We start from the raw sequence: 18,615 nt of genomic DNA on the forward strand, positions 1-18,615 counted from the left end.
CCGAGTGTTTTAACCTCATAGCCATCGATTCACGGTGGCCGAAGAGACTTGTAAGTCTCACCATTCTCTGCGGCGGGAAGGAATTATAGAGGAAAATGAGAGAGTTTTAGGTTTTAGAAAAGTGAAATGAAATTTTGGGGGGCCGGTTCAGCTTTGTTTTTGATTATATGTTTGGCGTGAAATGACACCATTTTAGGTGTTAAGGTTCACGTGTGGTGTAATCGTGAAAAGAGGGTTGTGTTTGGTAAAGTTTACATTTCAGTGTTGTGTTTTGTAAGGTTTGCATTTCGGTCATTGAATGGAATTTATTTACTTTTATTTGAGTTTTTATTTATTTGTTCTCTTATTTTGATCATTGTTTATGATAGATGCATTTATGAAATTATTCAACTTTGGTTACTACATCTATATGTGTTTATATTTTAGCCTATGGTTGTTTGTATTCATACATATATGGCGTTTGGACTTTGGCCATAGTATTTGAGAGACTTTCGTTTTGGTTCTTAACATTTGTTTAGAAGATAAGCGTTTAATTGGTATTGTAGATCCTATATTTTAAATTAAATTCGTTCTACACCTTGCTTTTTAGTTTCAAATATTAACTCCTATGAATTCATTACATATTTTATTATTTTCTTAATCTTGTTATTAGGCTTTAACTTATTCCTTAATTTAAGTCTTTTATAGTTTATTTATTTCATAATTTTATTTTTTTATTCTTTGTTCTTGATTTATTTAATGTTTATTTATTATTTCTTATCTAACACTTTGGACTTTTTAGGAATACTTTCAATCGATCAAAGGTAATTAATTCGACTTGAATTTTTTAATTTTAATTTTAATTTTAATTTTTGTAATTAAGAAAACCGACAAATTAAATGGTACCGAAAGTGCGGTTCAAGGGTGATAATCATTCCTTGACCGTAACTGAATCTCGAACCCGACATATTTCTAGTAAAACGCAGATCATGTAAGATGGTGTCCGGTCAACTTAAAATTGTTTTTAAATGATCGGTGTCGACTCTAACCTATTTCATTCAAGTCGAAGCCCAATTCCGGGCCCATCCGAAAATGTCCGCGACAATCTTATTTTGTGGTTTGTTTGTCGGTATAGCCAAATTTGTTTATACCTATTTTTTATTTGATTAGGTCTTTGACATTTTTCTTGCATGTTCATTGTGTGACCTTAGGTGATTAGTTTCTTGTGTTAATGATTATAGGAAAATATGTTTATTATGTAGTTATGGTTGTAAATAATTTGAATAATTTTTCAATTTCAATAAAACTAGTGAGTTCTATTTTTCAGAAAGAATAAAAAAACGAAACATAAGATTTTATGTAAGAGATATACAATTTTTTAATATTTATTTTATAAATTTAGAATATATAAAATTATAAAATTTTAATAAAATATATAAATTATAAAAAAAATAAAATTTTTAAAAGATAAAATTACTAATATTTCTTCCATCCATTTCAGATATTATAGAACTTAATACTTGGCGATCGGTGTCTTCCCCAACCAGGCAACCACAACGTAGGAAAGGAGAAGCGGTGAGATTTCGGTGGGGAAAAGAATGTCATTGTTATGGATAAAATAACTTTTAATCCTTAAATTTGGTAACCTTTTTAAATTTAATCCCTGATTATTTTTCATATTAGTCATGAACTTATCAATTTTCTTCCTTTTCAGTCACTTTTGTGTTTTGATACTCGAATATTATACTAAATGCCAGTGCCGGAAAATATATAAGGAGACCCCTCCCAAAAGATATGTAGGTCCCGTATTATTATTTTTTAAATGAAGCCCATAAAATATTTTATAATAAGATAAATTTATAAAATATCAAAATTTTGAAAAGATTTAAACTGGGATGGACATAAATAAGAATTTTTAGGAAAATTTGATTAAATTAAATTCTTGAGATACTAAGAGAGAAAATCATAAGTTTTTTTTTGGTAAATTTTGTCATGAAAAAACAATTTTTTTCTAGGTTAACATATTCCTTTTTAAGTGTTGGTCCCTAAATTTTGAGATCATATTACGTATCATAAATTACACTTGCCAAGGGACGGACCTATATATAAGTTCATGGAATAATGTTGATAAAAGAATATTAAAGACCAAACTGAGAAAATTATAAAATTCGATGGTTAAAAGTTAATTTATCCCATGTTTTGTTCCCTTGCATTTTTGTGCAGGAATCAAAGGGAAACTTGTCTCTCATGCAGAGCCTCAGGTCTCCAAGTCATCATCCCACGTGTCACCACATTGCACCCCTCTCTTCCATTATAAAATCCCACACCGACCCCATTCTTCCCTCAGATACTTGTTCTCTGTCTATCTTCAATCTTTCGTTTGTCACTTAAAAGATCCTAAACAAGCTTTCATCAATGGCTGACCGTGACCGCCCTATCCAGGCCCAAATCCACCCACAGCACCGATTCGACCAGGTTGTTCGTGGCGGCGGCGGCAAGAACTATCAATCCGGCGGAGGACCCTCAACAAGCCAAATTCTAGCAGCCCTCACTCTCCTTCCCCTAGGTGGAACCCTCCTTGCATTATCCGGTTTAACCCTAACCGGCACCGTCATCGGCCTAACCGTGGCGACACCGCTCTTCGTCATCTTCAGCCCCGTTCTCGTCCCCGCAGCCATCACGATTACGTTGGCGGTGATCGGTTTCTTGTCGTCGGGGGCCTTGGGAGTGATCGGTCTGTCATCGCTCTCCTATGTCTTTAAACGTCTGAGGCCGAGTTCAGGAGGCGAGCAGGTCGACATGGATTGGGCCAAGAGGGGCATGCAAGATATGGTGGGGTATGTAGGGCAGAAGACCAAGGAAGCTGGGCAGAATATTGAGAACAACTACAAGACTCATGATCAGGGTGTTAGGGCTTAGTGTTTGCATGCAGTAGAATGCGCTTAATTACTGTTCTTTGTCATTTTCAAATGTCTGGTTGTTGTCTTTGTTATTTTGGTCCTCTTTGAATCTAGCCTTTGTACTAGGTGTAAGATTATGGATAATAAATAATATGTGTTATTTCTTTTATATTTTTTATCTTCTTAAATTAATGTTAAGAGTTCATGAACGCAGGGTTTTAATAAAATAATAAATTATAAAATTTTAAGTAAGAAATTTTAAGGGATGAAAATAAATTATTTTCATAAAAAATATTTAAAATATATACTAATTTAATTTTTTTAAGAATGGTTGGCTTCATTTTTTTTCCTTTCGATTTATCTTTAATTTCTTTTCATTCGGTCCATTTCTGGTTTTGTCTTGTGCACTTTCAAAGAGTTCTCATATAATTTCAAGATTTTATTATTAAAATATGATTTAAATAGAAAAAGAATTTAAATAAAAATATTAAAAACAAAATATAATGTGAATTTTTAAAAGATAAAATTAAAATTGGTAAAGGATTCGAGAGATGTTATTTTCCAAATTTTTAGTGGTCACCCCTCACCACTGGTCATGAACAAAAATGACACAAAAATGCCAGTTTATGGTTTCTGGACCATTGAGAGTTGACGGGTAGTATTAGAACTTTGGTCATCAGGTCTTTGAATAAATTACAAATTTCATCATTATTTTTTCTTATTTTTCCTATTTAGTTCATTGAAGTTTAAAAGATTTTAATTTTATCAGGGGATTTTTTTATCACTTTGCAAACGTTATTTTAAAAAGATAGAATTTTCACCAAAATTACGTCATTTTGTAATATAACAACACTTATATATAACATTAGTTTTATAACATTAGTAAGAAAACGGCTAAGTAATAATTAAATGTATTAAGTTTAATGAGACAATTAAAAAGGTTTGAAATAAAAATTAAATATATTAAATTTAATGAAAAAAATAAAAGAGAAAATAAAGTTCAACAAATGGTGAATCTGGAAAAAATTTACAAGCTGCGTGAATATAAATATAATAAAAAATTCATCTAATATAATTAATATATATTTTTAATTTAAAATTTTTATAAAATTATATATATTTAGATTAAATTTAGAAAAAAAATATTAATTGGATTAATATATTTTGAGTAATATATATATATATATACATATATATTAATTTTCTTAACATAATTCACACATATTTTTATTTAGGGTAAACTATCTATTTTGTCACCTACCTATTACTTATCTATGTTTTGGTCATTCAACAATTATTTTTGTCAAAATTATAGTTAATGTTACGTTTTGGTTCTGTTTTGGTTATTTGTCGCTAAAAGATTAATAATGATACTAACATGATATGTTTTTTTTTTATTTTTCAATCCTGATCTGGCATTATCTTATGATGACATATTAACATCACCATTAATTTTTAAAAGACGAGTGACCAAAACATAACCAAAATGTAATCTTTGGTGTGATTTAAAATAAATAACAATTGAATGATCAAAACAAAAACTAAATAATAAATGGGTGAATAAAGATTAATTTACCTTATTTTTTGGCAAAGGGTGGGCCATAGCCTAGGTAGACCTAGGCCTAGATACACCACTGTTCATAGTGCACACATTCAAACATAGGACTTCGATCTTTAGAATTCGAACAAATGACTTTAATTTCTAGAATTCAAACGTATGAATTTTTTAACATATTGATAATGTATATATATATTACAAACTTTACAAACATAATTATTTGAATTCAAGATCTTTAAAAGGATATCTGAAAAATAATCTTCTATTTTATCAATGTATAGTCTTCTTTTTTATCACTAAATTTATTTAATGAATTCAATATCATATTTAGAACTTCAATCTAATATTTCAAAAACTTAATGGACATTTATTCTAAGAAAATCGGTTGAAAAAGGGCATAGTTGAAGATAAATCACAATGGAAGAGGAACAATAGTTAATATAATTCAGGGTAAACTACACGTTTGGTAGTTGAATTTTATTATCTCTCATGTTTCACTCATCGTACTTTCAATTTATTCAATGAACTTTATAGATACAATTTTTTTGGTCACTCTGCTGTTAACTAATTAATGACACTATGGCATGATCATATTTTACTTAAAACGTCGTTTTAGTCTAAAATTTATTTTTTTAAGAATTCAAAATGACTTCATTTTGATGTAAGTTGTCATGTCATAATGTCGTTTAATTATTTAACGACGAAGTGACAAAAAAATTCAATCTATAAAAATCAGTGAGCAAATTAAAAAAAATTAAAAGTACAATGAGTAAAATATAAGAGAGTAAAGTTCAATTACCAAACGTGTAATTTACCCATAGAATTCATGTAAAAACATTTAATGTAACATTTTAATACTTATTTAAAGTATTACAAATTATATATACTATACATTATTAAAAATATGATAATTTTTTATATAATTATAAGAATATTATTTGTGTAAATTTAAATAAATTCAAATATTTATAGATAAAACGTGCTCGAATTAAATCACCTAATTTAATTTAAAAAATATCATCGAATTCCCATTAGGCCCCTACAAATATCAGCCTGCCTATATCCAAATAAGGGTAACTATGTCATTACATTTACACTTTCAAGATATATATATAAAGCCAGACCCGAGGAAATTAACGAGATTTTTCTCCCTAAAAAATGGACTCTTACACTTCGTTACTCGAGAAAACCCGCCTTCCCCAACCTTCCCTCCAAAGATTCGCGGTAATCTCCATTTTCTCAAAGCTCCGAACCGCTCCACTTCACCTGGGACCCGATTCCGAACCCGGATCCCAAGCCATCTCCCAATGCCTCCATTCCTCTTCTCCCGCCGTCGTCGACCAATCAGTTCGCGAGCTTTGCCGGCTCGTTTTGGACTCCAACATGGACTTACCTCGGGCCCTGTTGGAGCTCCAATCATCATTGGAAGGATCCGATCCAAAATTCGTTCCACTCTTTGTGAAATCCTTAGGGTTTATCGTTTGCGTCGGGTTCGAACGAAGTAACGGGTCTTGGAAACCCGAGTCCCATGAAGATCACCCGTTCGTTAAGGTTTGAATTAATTTAAATTTGAGTTATCATCGTAGCCATCCTCATTGTTTTAATTATTCGTTTTTTAAAATTTCAGGTTCTTTCCAGTCGGAGAGAGGTTGAATTGGAGCTTGTGAATCAAATTTTGTTGTTTATGGAGAAAAATAAGGGATTGGGAATGATGGAAGTCTGCGAATTCTTGAGACCTTTTCTGAATTTTTCGATTTTAAGAATGAATTTCTCGGATTCTTCATTGTTTTTGTTTGGTAGACAGTTGATTTCGTCAATGGCTTCGTTTTGCTGTTCAATTCCTAACCAGTCATTGCCCATTTTCATATCACTTATAAATTGCCTGAAATATTTCCCTCCCAAAAGCTTAGAGGTAAGTGGTAACTTCACTAGTTACATAGGAAAAGCGCTTTTGTTAATCAGAATGCATGATTTTTAGTTTTACATGGAGTGGTTACTTTGAGTACGTGTCCCACTCAAACTATTTGCTTAGTTTTAGTTCAACGTGATTTTACCTTTTCCCTTTTGGAGCAATTTAATTAGCAGAAAACAACTAAATTTACTTGTAATTTTGTTTCTTTGTTTAGTCATGTTGATTAATTTTAGTACTAAAAGTTTCGTGTCATGTTTAATATGGATTTCTCATATTTAAGTTTGTTCTTATATATAAACTTATTGGTCTTTTATGTTTGGAACTTGTTCTCTTTGAAAGTTCATTTTTATTAGGTATTTAAGTTCTATATTCTTGTGGAATTTCAGGAAACCAGGAATTTTAGTCACATGACAGAATGCGTGGTTGACTCATTTACTGTTGTTTTGAGGCAGTTGGTTGGAAAAGGAATGGTATGTTCTAGAAACTTCAGTTTTCACTTGGACCATTCTCTTTTGACCTCAGAATTTTCGTTACTCTGCTTAGTTGTTTTTCTAATGAGAGTTCACTGGTGTGCTTTTGTTTTGGTCCATGTTAACAGTTGGTTACTGAAGCTCAACAATGTGGGGTGGAATTAATTGTGAATGTTCTTTCACTCTGTACTTCTCCTTGCAAGCAGTCTAGTGGGATTGAGTCTATAGTTGAGCTATTAAAGCACATGTTGGTTTCCCAGAAAGATCTTGGATTGCAATATATACCAGAATTATCACCAGTAATATTATCCTTATCTGTTTTACTCATCGAGTCCGAGCTTGAACATCAGCAGCTGTCAATATTAAAATTCCTTCATTTTATTTTGAAGTGGAAAAGTGATATTGGTATTTTCAACATTCTATGTCAATTATGTTCTCTTGATTCCCTTTAAATTGTATCTTCAGAAATTTCTTTGCTACATACTGAATTTTTATTGTAGTCTAAAGTCTAAAGTCTAAACTATATTTCTAAGCTTCTGACTTAATCTTATTTGTCATGAATCCATGTCAAAAAAGTATGTAAAATTTTAGTACGTTTATATGCTGCATGAATTCATGTCAAAGGAGTGTGTAAAATATTAATACTTCTATATGAGACATATGTTTAATTTTCTAAATCATCTGGAAGTCTCTATTTAACTTAAATCGTTGTTTTATGATATTTTTTCTGTTATTGTGGACATTGACCATAAATTATATCCTGGTTTATGCCACTGTAAATCAACATCTAGCTAGCCTCCCTCTCTAATTTGTGCATGTCGGCTGTATGGCTATTGCAAGAATGGATGATTGATGAACCTTTATCACTTGTTTTGTATAGTTTGAATTCCTGAACCCTCTAGTACTTACGGTATACCCTTGCACTGACTTCTGTAGAACATGCTGCTAGCAGAGCTGAATATTTCCTTAGTGAGGAGCTTTTAGTTATATTTCCCGTCATCAGCCTCATATCATCTCCCTCTAAATCAGTTAAAGGAGCTGCAAATGATTTGCTTGTCCTTTTAGAAAGGCTTCTGGTAAACTTATGTAGTACTTCAAAGGTTAAGCTACGCAAGAATCTGGGGTATCAATCTATTAGCAGACCTGAACTGATAGCTTACAGGCTTTTGCAACATATATGGTTTGAGGTATGTTCTTGGTATCTAATATTTAAGATTTTATATTATTTTGGTGATAATGTTGAATATAAGAATTAATGTATTTGTTTGTGGTTTAGATTCCCAATTAAATATTAAGTTTTTAGTCACAGGTGTTGAAGATCATAATTAACATTTACCGGAAAGACTTATTTGTTTGCTTTTACAATTATTTTGTGGACGAAGATACTTTATCAAATTAGTACTGTTCTTATTTAAATAAAAAAAGTAATTGAAGAATTACACTGTTTGTTTCTGTTTTACAGGATCAATTTTCATTGCCCAATTCTTTCTTTCTAAGTTTATCTTCTGCTTGTGGAACTGATGTCCAAACAATGCATGACAAACCAAGATCTTGGGCTTATCAACTAAAAGAGCTTGCTCTGTGGATTGTTGAGAGAAGAAAATCAGGTCTACCTGTCCCACGATCCCAAGAAATACTTCTAACTGGTAAGATGAAAATAAATTTTCGTTGTACCTGTTCAGTACTGATGAAAGTATCCACTGTATTTATTTTAAAGGATAAAATCTCTACTTCATGTTTTCTCATGTCCTTCTAGAAATTCCCTTGCTACTTGGGGCAATTGCTGTTGTTTTGGTGATGCATCCATCACTCGGGAATGCTGCTATAGATGCTTTAGCTTCCATTGGCAATTTGGATCCAAAACTAGGTGTTTCTTTGTTGCTAAGTGTTTTATTTTATAATAATATATTCACCAGAAAAGACGTTGTCTACTGGAATTTGCTGGTGAGAGTTCCTTGACTTCCCTAAACATCATCTCTAGTCCTCCCCATCAATGATTCCTTTAATCTGTTTCTAATATTCATAATAATTTCTTTGTAGCCTAAGATTTTGGGAATGCTTCCATCGCTTGCATCACAGACTGGGCTGATTCCACTTGTAGTTCAAACTATCTTGCCAATGCTTCACAAGAATGCAAAGCCGTATGTGCTTATTACTTATTAGAAAATAATTTTCTCATTCTCTTTCATCTTGTGTTGGTTTTCTTTGCATCAACTTGAAATTCATAACAATACGTCATGCTAGAACACATTGTCGCATGGTATCATTAATAATTGCTTGGATATTGCATCCTTTTAAATCTTTTTTATTGTTATTAGGTGTCCTTAAGAGATATCTGCTGGTATGCTTGAGAAGTTATTTTTTTTTATTCTGATAAAGGATAAGAGCTGCATTTTAATAAATAATTTTTACACTCATTTGATTTCTTCTTGAAGAATCAAATTCTATTTTGTGCTTAAATGCTGTTTTCGGATGAACCATTAAACTGTTCTTTTGCTATGAACTATGAAGAGTCTTTTTTAACTTGTCTTAGCATATACTTATTTCATATTCAGAGTGTTGTACGCGACAGCTACTCGCTTGCTTTGCCAAACCTGGGAGATCAATGACCGTGCCTTTGGTAGTTTGCAAGTAAGCACTATAACAATTCTTCCCTTGTTGCCTCATGCTAGTTAACCAACTTAAGACCTGTGTTAACTTAGCCCTTTAATGTTTCTACGAATATTTTTTTCTTCTCAATTTGCAAAATTAGCTTTATCTGGAGAACCCTGCTCATTTGTGTTTCAAATATTTGCAACTGCTGATTAAATGAATTTAATCAATCCTGGATGGTGTGCTGAAAATATCCTGTATCTCTTTTGATCTTGAACTTTGAGATTGCACTTTTCCAGGTTTTTATCAAACCAGTTCAAGGGTTGGGGCACTGGTACTCTTGCTTTATTAGTAGCGTGGTTTCTAGTTGGACTAGTCCTGCCAGTATTATCTAGTATTTGAGCTTTATACCATGTATACCTGTTCTTGTTTCTACTCTTGATTTTTAGGGAACCAATTAGAAATATAGTACTAATTTTAAGGCAAGCAAAATTTGTGGTCCTCTGGTCAACATCTAAATACCAGAGATCTGAGGCTCAGTTCAAGTGTTGATCTAGGGCTGTTTGGAAGTACACCGCTGATATTTGTCACATTAGGAGACTTTTCTCATTCACTTCAATAAGTTTTATTGAGAAATGTTTTTAGCATGTTCCTCTTCCAAAAATACACTTCTTTACATGTTCATGTTTAAAACCTGCATTAGGGGAATCGAGTGTTAAGCTCCGATGTTTGCCTCTAGTTCATCTGCATGATTTATATGCCGCATTTTAATTTATATTTACTTTTCCTTGGCATATAGGGAGTATTATTACCAAAAGGGTTCACTGAGTTTATGCATGAGAGAAATATCTGTATCAGTATGGCTGTCTCCATTCAGGATGTTTGCAGAAAGAACCCTGATAGGGGTGTGGACCTTATCTTGTCTGTATCGGTATGAAGTGCTCTAAGCTGTTTTCTATTTTTTTTATTCTTGTGCAAATTGTTTTCTACCCCCTCCACCTTTTACCTCAAATTGACAGGCTTGCATTGAGAGTCCAGATCCCACAGTTCAAGCTCTTGGTTTTCAAAGTCTTGCACACCTTTGTGAAGCTGATGTGATTGGTAACCTTGATTTTTAAACTTGAAGATGCATATTTTTGTGCATTTCTTAGAGGATTAAATTTTCTAAGTTACTTATTTTCAGTTGAGAATCACTAACGCCTGTGTATGTCGGTCCACTACATCATAATATATATGTATTTGTCTGCATATAGTCTCAAAACATCTTTCCTTTCCGACCCTTGTTTAGGAAAAGGTTTTAACATTATTTTGTAGCCTGATTAATTTTTTATGAATGCTCTTAATTCAATGACACTAACAAGTTATATTTCCTAGTTTCTTGTTTATTTTTTAACAGTCTGGCTGATTTCCAATTTTTTTAATTAATTTCTTTATTCAACTGCATTATCTTGTTTTCTCCAATTCTATCTTTCAATCATACGAATTAGCCTTGCTGATTTTAGATATATGAGGTATTCTGAATCTATGTTCTATTTTTTTTTATATCCATCTAGATTTTTATACAGCATGGGATGTTATTGCAAAGTATGTGCGAAGCTATAACGAGGACCCAATTCTTGCCTATAGGTAACATTTTCTTGATATTAACTGATTCCTGATCAATGGTAGGAGCGGTAAGGCAAGGTTACATGACAACTGCAGCCCAGCCTTATGCTGTCTGCATGGTATTTTCCCGCTGAGGCTTCATTTTCAACAACAATGCCAATAATTCAATGTTTCAGTACCATAAGCCTGAAAGTTTGCAAAAATCCGTTCAAGTGAAGTCAATTGATGTAAAATTTGTATAAAGGGGGGGGATGAACTTGGATCTCTCCTGATTTGTTGTGATGACAATTTTCATAATGATGCCAATAATTCTGGATTTCTACTGTGGAAATATGGGACTCTTTTCTTGAAATGCCGAAGTAACAATCTTGAGTCCTACCACAAGGTGTTCTGTTATATTTGAATGTGACAATCACTTATGATGCATATTTGTCTTCTTTATGGTATTCATTTTGTATAAAACAAATATTAGATTTGCATACTCACTAGATAAGTAATAATTCTATCTTTTACATTAAAAATTTCAAAGTCTTCTAATTTCTGCTTGTTGTCAGTGTCTGCTTTCTTCTAAGATGGGGTGCAATGGATGCTGATGCATACCCAGATGCCTCAAGGGAAGTACTGAAGATTGTATGGACTGTTGGCTGCTCCTTGCATATGGGTCATGAATTACAATGGACAAAGGCAAAGGCCTCCGCATTTGAGGCCTTAATCAAATACGAGGTTTAAGGAACCAGACCTTTCTCATTTACATGCTTATGTTTGTTTGTTTCTTTTTTTTCTATTTGTTTCTAGTTTTCTTTTATACTCTTGGGATACGAACAATAGAGTATCTTCTATTTTAATCAATGTCTTTCCAGATTCCAACTATTGTGAAGAATATTTCAAATTTCAAGCAAATGGTCATGGATCTACTTCTTTCTGAGACAAATCCAGATGTACTTAAGGTTTTGGAAGGACTTCTAGTGAAAATTATTGGACATGAACATAGGTAATGATCATAGAAGAACATACTCAAGAAAGTAGTTTTGTTTCCTGTACTCATAAGTTCTGTCAACTTCCTCCAGCAACCGAAAAAGATTTGTAAAGGAGAAGAAGGTCCCAGTAAGTAAGATTGAGAAGTTGCTGGATGTGTTTCCACAGGTGATCTTCTCATCAGGTATGACAAGATTGGTTTTTTTGCCTTCTGAAAAGAAGTTTTGGTTCCTAGGAAAAAGATTGGTTGTAAATCAAAATCTTACTATTTGCCACCTCAATCTTATGTCCTTAGAACAAGTGAGATCTTTTGAAGTTTATAAGTTCAACTTCTTCTGTATAATAGTTAAAAAAGCTTCAACTATAAGTTCTTAACTGTAAGGTGCATTTTATTCTCTGATCTAGCAATTGTTATGATCATTTCAGTGGCAGGAAAAAGAAGTAATGCTGGAGAATTACCTGGTGCAGCCTTATTTTATGGATCCTTTATTTCTAGCAATTTGAAAAGCCAAGGCACAGCTAGAGTAGGATAATCTGAGTTATCAACTTCTTTTCATTAGAATTTTCTGCTCTTGCTAAGTCTGACATTCTTAGGCTTTTAGGGATTGCAAGATTCTCATTCTGGATATGAAGATATGATGATGCAAATAGCTGCATCCCTTCAACTCTCAAGAAATACTTTTGTTGCACTTCTTTCACTTGAATCATGGAAAGCCTTTGTGCGATGTTGGATGAGGGCTAATATATTGTCTATTGATGCTAAAGCCTCAGTTATTGTTTCAGACAAAACTTCAAAAGCTGCTAATGGTATTCTGAAGGTTTGCCATCCTGTGTCCTGTATTCAAGTCCTTTTATTGTACCTATTTCAATACATTGTATTTAGTAAAAGTGATACTTTTGTTTCTCTAATTTTATCATGCAGACCTTGATGCAAGCTGCTGAAGAATCTATTCCTAGATCTGCTGAAAATATTGCTTTGGCTATTGGTGCACTTTGTGCGGTGAGATTTCAAAGTGATGATAACTTCATCTGTAAACTCCATAATTAGATAGCTTCCTAAAATCTGCCTTGACAATGTAGATAGATGACAATGTTTAAGGTGCACACCTACAACATTTTTTCGTCCTGATCTTCAGTTTTTTATTCCTGTTGTTAGGTCTTGCCACCATCTGCCCATATCATTAAATCAACTGCTTCAAAGTTTCTTTTGGGCTGGTTGTTTCAGTATGAACATGAGCATCGCCAATGGTCAGCTGCCATGTCTGTTGGATTGATCTCAAGCTCCTTGCATGTGACAGATCATGAGCAAAAATTTATGAATATTACTGGACTTCTTGAGGTATAGTCTCTTTGATGCTGGCTTGGACCCTGACCCTATCTCCTTAGGTTGGGGCCTAGAATTTCTATCAATGATAAAAGAACTAAAATTTGTCTTGTTACCATATGGTGTATTTTAAGTTGTTCTAGAAAGTCAGGAAACAGTTGGAAGCCAAAAAATAGGCTCTCTCTCTCTCTTATTAAAAGAATGTCAAAGTTGAGTGAGCGTAGTATACTGATGTTTTAATCCTAGTATTAAGGTTTCTCTTGTACATGTAAATTTGCAACTTGGTTGGGTGCTAACTGCTAACTATAAACTTGAAGTTTCTGGTACTTACTAAAGGTGGGTTAGACACCAAAATAACTAGTTATTAGTTACCAATATGATTCAAGAACAACTTATTTGCTTAAATTGTTAAAAGTAGATAATGTTCTTGGGGATTGGGATGTGACACTTCCAATTTTTTTTCTTATACAATCCTCGTTTTTTACACATGCTAAGAGATATGTTTGTTTCACTCTCAGAGCATCTTTATCCTCGTCTCTTGCTTACACACACAATGCAGATACCAACACATGCAAGAGTGTGAACACCACAATAAACAAAATTTTGTTTATGGGGTTTCTATGTCTTGTAGAACAATCCTTGCTGGCTGAGTTTTTTCTATTGATCACACAATTATGACCATTCCTTGTTTTAGGAGTGTGGACGAATAAACTGTTCAACGAAGGATTTATTAATTTCTTAGTGTATGTATTAGAGCAAGGAACTTCAGTTCCATTTTCGTAGCTGTAACTAATGCTAAGGGAATAATTCTGTCTCTTGGAATATTTATAGAATTACTGGTTTTATATATTTATTTATTTACTTTTTGGAATTTTTGGTTCAGGTTTTGTGCTGCAGTAAAAGTTCCATTGTAAAAGGAGCATGTGGAATTGGCTTGGGATTTTCCTGCCAAGATCTTCTTTCCAGAGTTGAAGCGCCAGATGACTCTAATGCTAATGAAGAAAACCACAGGATGCTGGAAGAAAGATTATTAGGAAGAATAGTTAGAACATTATCTCTAATGTTACATCCAGTTGCTGCTTCTTCAGCCAATACTCTAGAAAGTCTCCGTGCAAATTTTTCAGCAGGCACTGATGATATAGATGCTAGTATAACTTCCGAATTGTTAGATGATGATTCTAATGATTTGGACGATGATATATGGGGAATAGCTGGCCTTGTTATTGGCTTGGGAAGCTCTATTGGAGCAATGTATAGAGCTGGCGCATATGATGCGGTGCTCAAGGTGAAAGACTTGATCATATCCTGGATCCCTCATATGAGTTCCTCGGTTCAAACCTTTGATTCCAGCAATGAAAGATCGGAGATACTTTTATCTGTAGGATCCTGTCTTGCACTTCCTCTCGTGGTGGCTTTTTGCCAAAGATTGGAAATGGTGGACGGTAATGAATTAGACCATCTGATCAATGGCTATGTGGACCTCATTTCTGATTTATTGTCTGTCAATAAATCCGGTGCTTTTCACAAGAGTTTGTTGATGGCATCAACTGCTGGAGCTGGGAGCCTTTTATCATGCATATTATCTGAAGGCTTGCACTTTGTTGACGTGGAACGTGTAAAGTGTTTACTTGAATTGTTTAGAAATTGTTATTCTCGTCCTTACCCTCCTATCGTCCATTTTGGTGGAATGCTTGGAATTGTTAATGCTTTTGGGGCAGGTGCTGGAAATTTAGTTGATTTTCACCCTTTTAACCCCTCTGTGCACACTGGGTACGATCAAAAGGTAGTTGTATTATTCTGGTTTATGTGATATTTACGTGACCCCCTACTTTATGTTGGTTATTGTGATATCCAAATACTCACGTACTTGGCCAACAGGACCATTCCCATATTTCAGGTCCGATACTTACAAATTCTGCTTGTGAAGAGCACTCAACATCATTGATGCAAGATATTTTTCTTGTTGCACAAAACTCTGATGATAATCAACTGCAACAATATGCAGCCTGGGCAGTTTCATTTCTTCGAAATCGACTGTGGTCTAGAGAAGTTTTAAATAGTGCTAGCAGTACACAAAGTGACTCTGTTGGCTCAAAATCTATATCTCAAGGTGTTCCCGAGGACAGTGCTGTCATGAAGCTTGGTCTGTGGCTTAAATCTTTTAATCAATCTGGGGTAAGTTTCCTTAGATATTCTTATTCCTTAATTCCATCATGTTTTCGGGAGGAAAAACATTTCTTCTTTTTCTCTTATGACATTCAAGGTTACATTAGAGCAAATTGCTGGCGAAGTCCATGCTACTATACCTTATTTACGAAGTGAAGTTTTATTTATTGCCCTCGTCTACTTCTAGTTCGTTAATTTATGTTTATAATTTCTTGTTCTCATAAGTTCAGACAGGTACCAAAACACATATTTGCATAGTAGCCACTATTTTAAGGTGCCTATCACTAGCTCCCAGGCTACCAACCTTGGATTGGGGTGCAATTGTTAGACGATGTATGAGATATGAAGCTCAAGTTACTCGGTTGTCAGCACAGGATATTGCCCATAAGGAAGGAACCCTTAGAGAGGAATGCTTGCAGTTTGCTTTGGTCCATGCAAAGCAATTTGATGCACTGCTGACATTCCTCGATGAGTTGTGTGACCTTCCTCGGTTCAGGACGCTGGAGTTAAGTCTCCAATCTTGTCTGCTCAGTCATTTGGCAGACCTGATAAAACTATTCTCGGGCTCAAGGCAGGAGAAATTATTGTATGACGTGAGTAATTACTTTTCTTCCCTTACAACAGACCAAGTGCTTGATTCAGGGGAGAAAAGTTCATTACGGAGTTCTTGCTGGAAGGGTCTCAGTCAGTGTCTAGATGAAGCCTCTCTCGACTCTCTAAAATACATTAAAAATATTGAAAGGTGCATGGAAGTGCTTTTTTCCTTTTTACCCTCACCTCAATCATCTGCTGATGTGGAAGTGAATCAGTTGAACTTGGTTGAGTGGTCCGAGGCAGTTAGGTGCTTGGCAAAGGCTCGGCTCGGCTGGTTATTGGATTTTCTACATGTATGAACATTTTCCTTGCAAATTAGTTATTATTATATCCTCAAACACGCTCTTTATTTGATCCGTAAACCATTTGTTTATCACAGGTTTCACATTTAGATTCAGGAGATGTCACCTTTGTGGAAGTTCTGAAAAGGATTCAAGCTAAAGCGAAGCTAGTTCGAACCGGTTCCATCCCAATTGCTGAACTGGAAAAATCAAAGTCTTATTTACTGAATTCAGAACCACTTGGTTAGTGTTTTTTTTAACGAACATGAAATTCTGGCAAATGTGAACAAACCACCATAAACGTGTAGCAAATGTTTGCTTGTAGTCACAAGGAATTATTCTGACAAACAACATTTTGTATTCAGGTACCTGGGGTGTGCTAATTGAAGTTGTAGCAACTTTACAGCGTGTGGAGGGAAGCGTAAAAAGACAATGGCTGGTTGACGCCATCGAAATCAGCTGCGTTTCAAATTATCCTTCCACGGTAGGAACTAATCTCGATAAAAATGACCTGATTTACCTCTTCGTCTGCCATGCACATAGGCGCTCACTTAATCATACCTTCATTACTGTGAATTTGGCATATTCATTTAAAAACCAAACCGCACCAGCCGATTGAACCTGAACTGGTTGGCCTGATGATTCCACGATGTAAGTTGAACAGGAAGATTAGATAACCGACCAGAACTGGTAAAAAAAAAAACCCCAAGAAATGTTGAACTGCTTATTCATTTGGCTCGGTTCATATTCATCCTTGATTTTCTTTAAATATGTTTTTATTCTGATTTTTCGCAGAAGTTTCAAATTATTCAAGATAGTTTAACCATTTGAACTAGAAACCCGAGGTTCAACTGATCCGATCTCTTGTTTGGTTTTGTCAACCATATTTGTTTGGTTCTGATGGCTTGCCTTTTAGGCCAGTGGATAGAAGGGAATAACTAAAATAAATTTTGATATCATCTATTCTTCATTATTGAACTAATTAAAATCCGCATTAATCGACCTGCAGGCACTGCAGTTTATTGGGCTTCTATCTGGGTCTTGCTGCAAATACATGCCCCTTCTCATTGCAGATCGATCATATGTTCTGAACGACATACCGGTTACTCTTACGTCTCTCTTATCGGACCCGAACTGGGAAGTGATTGCAGAAAGCTTTACTTCGTATCTTTTGACATCAACGGAACGAATTTACGGTTGGGCTATGAAAGTATCATTGGCAAGTGAGGATGATGCAGTACCGAGTTCGCAAGTTATCGAAGAGAGTGAAATCGGTATGGCTCAGATACTATTGCCTGTTATGCACCATGCATGTGTTTGCTTGAAACATTATTTGCCTCTAGACAAGCAACTTAGACTTGCAAACATGGTTGTTGATTATGCTTTAGGATATTAAAACAAACACCTCTAGCATCAATTAAAGCTCAAAGCTTAATTTTGATTTTGCTGTACAATATTAAGGATTTCTCTCATCTTTTATTGTATTTTAGCACTTCTTATTTTTACATTTCATCATGTGGTTTTAAATGTTTTTTCCCCATATAATTTACTCATCTTTATGAAATAAAAATATTTAATTGTTATAATTAATGTTAATATTTAAAATACGAAAGCTAACTACTGGATTTATGAGTTAATTGCAACATACATCCCCAAACTATGTCTTATTTTAAACTGATCCTTGAACTTTTGAATATTTTAATTTCATCCCTAAATTATGACTCCCATTCTAAATTGGTCCTTTAACTTTTGAACATTTGAAATGCACCTTCAAACTATGACCCTTTTTTCTAAATTAGTCCCTAAACTTTTGAACATTTCAATAATATCCCCATAAATCATTCAAAACTTCAAAGTTGAAATTAGAATATTTAAAACTTTAGGGATCAATACAGAATGAGGCTTATAGTTTGGGGATGGATTGGATATGTTAAAAATCCCGGGGATTAATTTAAAATGAAAGCATAGTTTGAGAATGAAATTAGAATGTTCAAAAGTTTAAGACCTAATTTGAAATGAAGATCGGATATATGATGTCTCGTTTTATTGCAAAGATAAATAATGCATTTATACCCACCACTAAAACAAAGGTTATTAGTATCATATCAATGGACATGCCAATTTTATTTTGATATGATACGTTATATCAATGTCTTGACGTATTTTTGAGTTTTTCAAATTTTTTAAATATATATTGTTACTAAAACACATTATATGTACTCACAAACATGCCCTGAATACATATGAAAAATTTATATT

General features: G+C 33.7%; 2 protein-coding genes across 3 annotated transcripts; both read left to right on the plus strand.

Annotated features, from left to right (window-relative positions):
- Window positions 1-2,389: 2,389 nt before the first annotated feature.
- On the plus strand, window positions 2,390-2,898 carry LOC120136522 (oleosin 16.4 kDa-like). Its single transcript, XM_039152528.1, has one exon. The coding sequence runs from the start codon at window positions 2,395-2,397 to the stop codon at window positions 2,896-2,898; it is 504 nt and encodes a 167-aa protein (XP_039008459.1). The 5' UTR covers window positions 2,390-2,394.
- A 2,686-nt stretch (window positions 2,899-5,584) lies between these two features.
- LOC120136560 (protein RST1) lies at window positions 5,585-17,791 on the plus strand. 2 transcript variants are annotated; one of them, XM_039152552.1, is made up of 25 exons: window positions 5,585-5,988; window positions 6,065-6,349; window positions 6,736-6,819; window positions 6,948-7,224; window positions 7,756-8,006; window positions 8,282-8,465; window positions 8,576-8,763; window positions 8,860-8,960; window positions 9,375-9,450; window positions 10,211-10,342; window positions 10,431-10,512; window positions 10,965-11,037; window positions 11,571-11,739; window positions 11,877-12,007; window positions 12,084-12,175; window positions 12,418-12,515; window positions 12,594-12,809; window positions 12,914-12,991; window positions 13,148-13,330; window positions 14,199-15,098; window positions 15,194-15,490; window positions 15,712-16,368; window positions 16,455-16,599; window positions 16,722-16,840; window positions 17,366-17,791. In XM_039152552.1, exons 1-25 carry the CDS (start codon window positions 5,596-5,598, stop codon window positions 17,750-17,752), a joined length of 5,598 nt encoding a protein of 1,865 aa, XP_039008483.1. In that variant the 5' UTR covers window positions 5,585-5,595; the 3' UTR covers window positions 17,753-17,791. The 2 variants fall into 2 exon arrangements, with proteins under 2 accessions (XP_039008483.1, XP_039008484.1); XM_039152553.1 differs by having other exon boundaries at window positions 12,424-12,515.
- Window positions 17,792-18,615: the final 824 nt, after the last annotated feature.

The sequence above is a fragment of the Hibiscus syriacus genome, unplaced genomic scaffold, assembly GCF_006381635.1.
Source record: "Hibiscus syriacus cultivar Baekdansim isolate YM2019G1 unplaced genomic scaffold, ASM638163v2 tig00110633_pilon, whole genome shotgun sequence".
In the NCBI taxonomy this organism is placed as follows: Eukaryota; Viridiplantae; Streptophyta; class Magnoliopsida; order Malvales; family Malvaceae; genus Hibiscus; species Hibiscus syriacus.

Excerpts from the sequence above, each read along its gene's own strand:
- LOC120136560 (XM_039152552.1), top strand. The coding sequence starts at position 5,596 with ATGGACTCTTACACTTCGTTACTCGAGAAAACCCGCCTTCCCCAACCT. Across the intron at positions 10,513-10,964 it reads TTGTGAAGCTGATGTGATTG|ATTTTTATACAGCATGGGAT; the intron begins GTAACCTTGATT and ends ATATCCATCTAG. Across the intron at positions 13,331-14,198 it reads ATATTACTGGACTTCTTGAG|GTTTTGTGCTGCAGTAAAAG; the intron begins GTATAGTCTCTT and ends TTTTTGGTTCAG.
- LOC120136522 (XM_039152528.1), top strand. The coding sequence starts at position 2,395 with ATGGCTGACCGTGACCGCCCTATCCAGGCCCAAATCCACCCACAGCAC.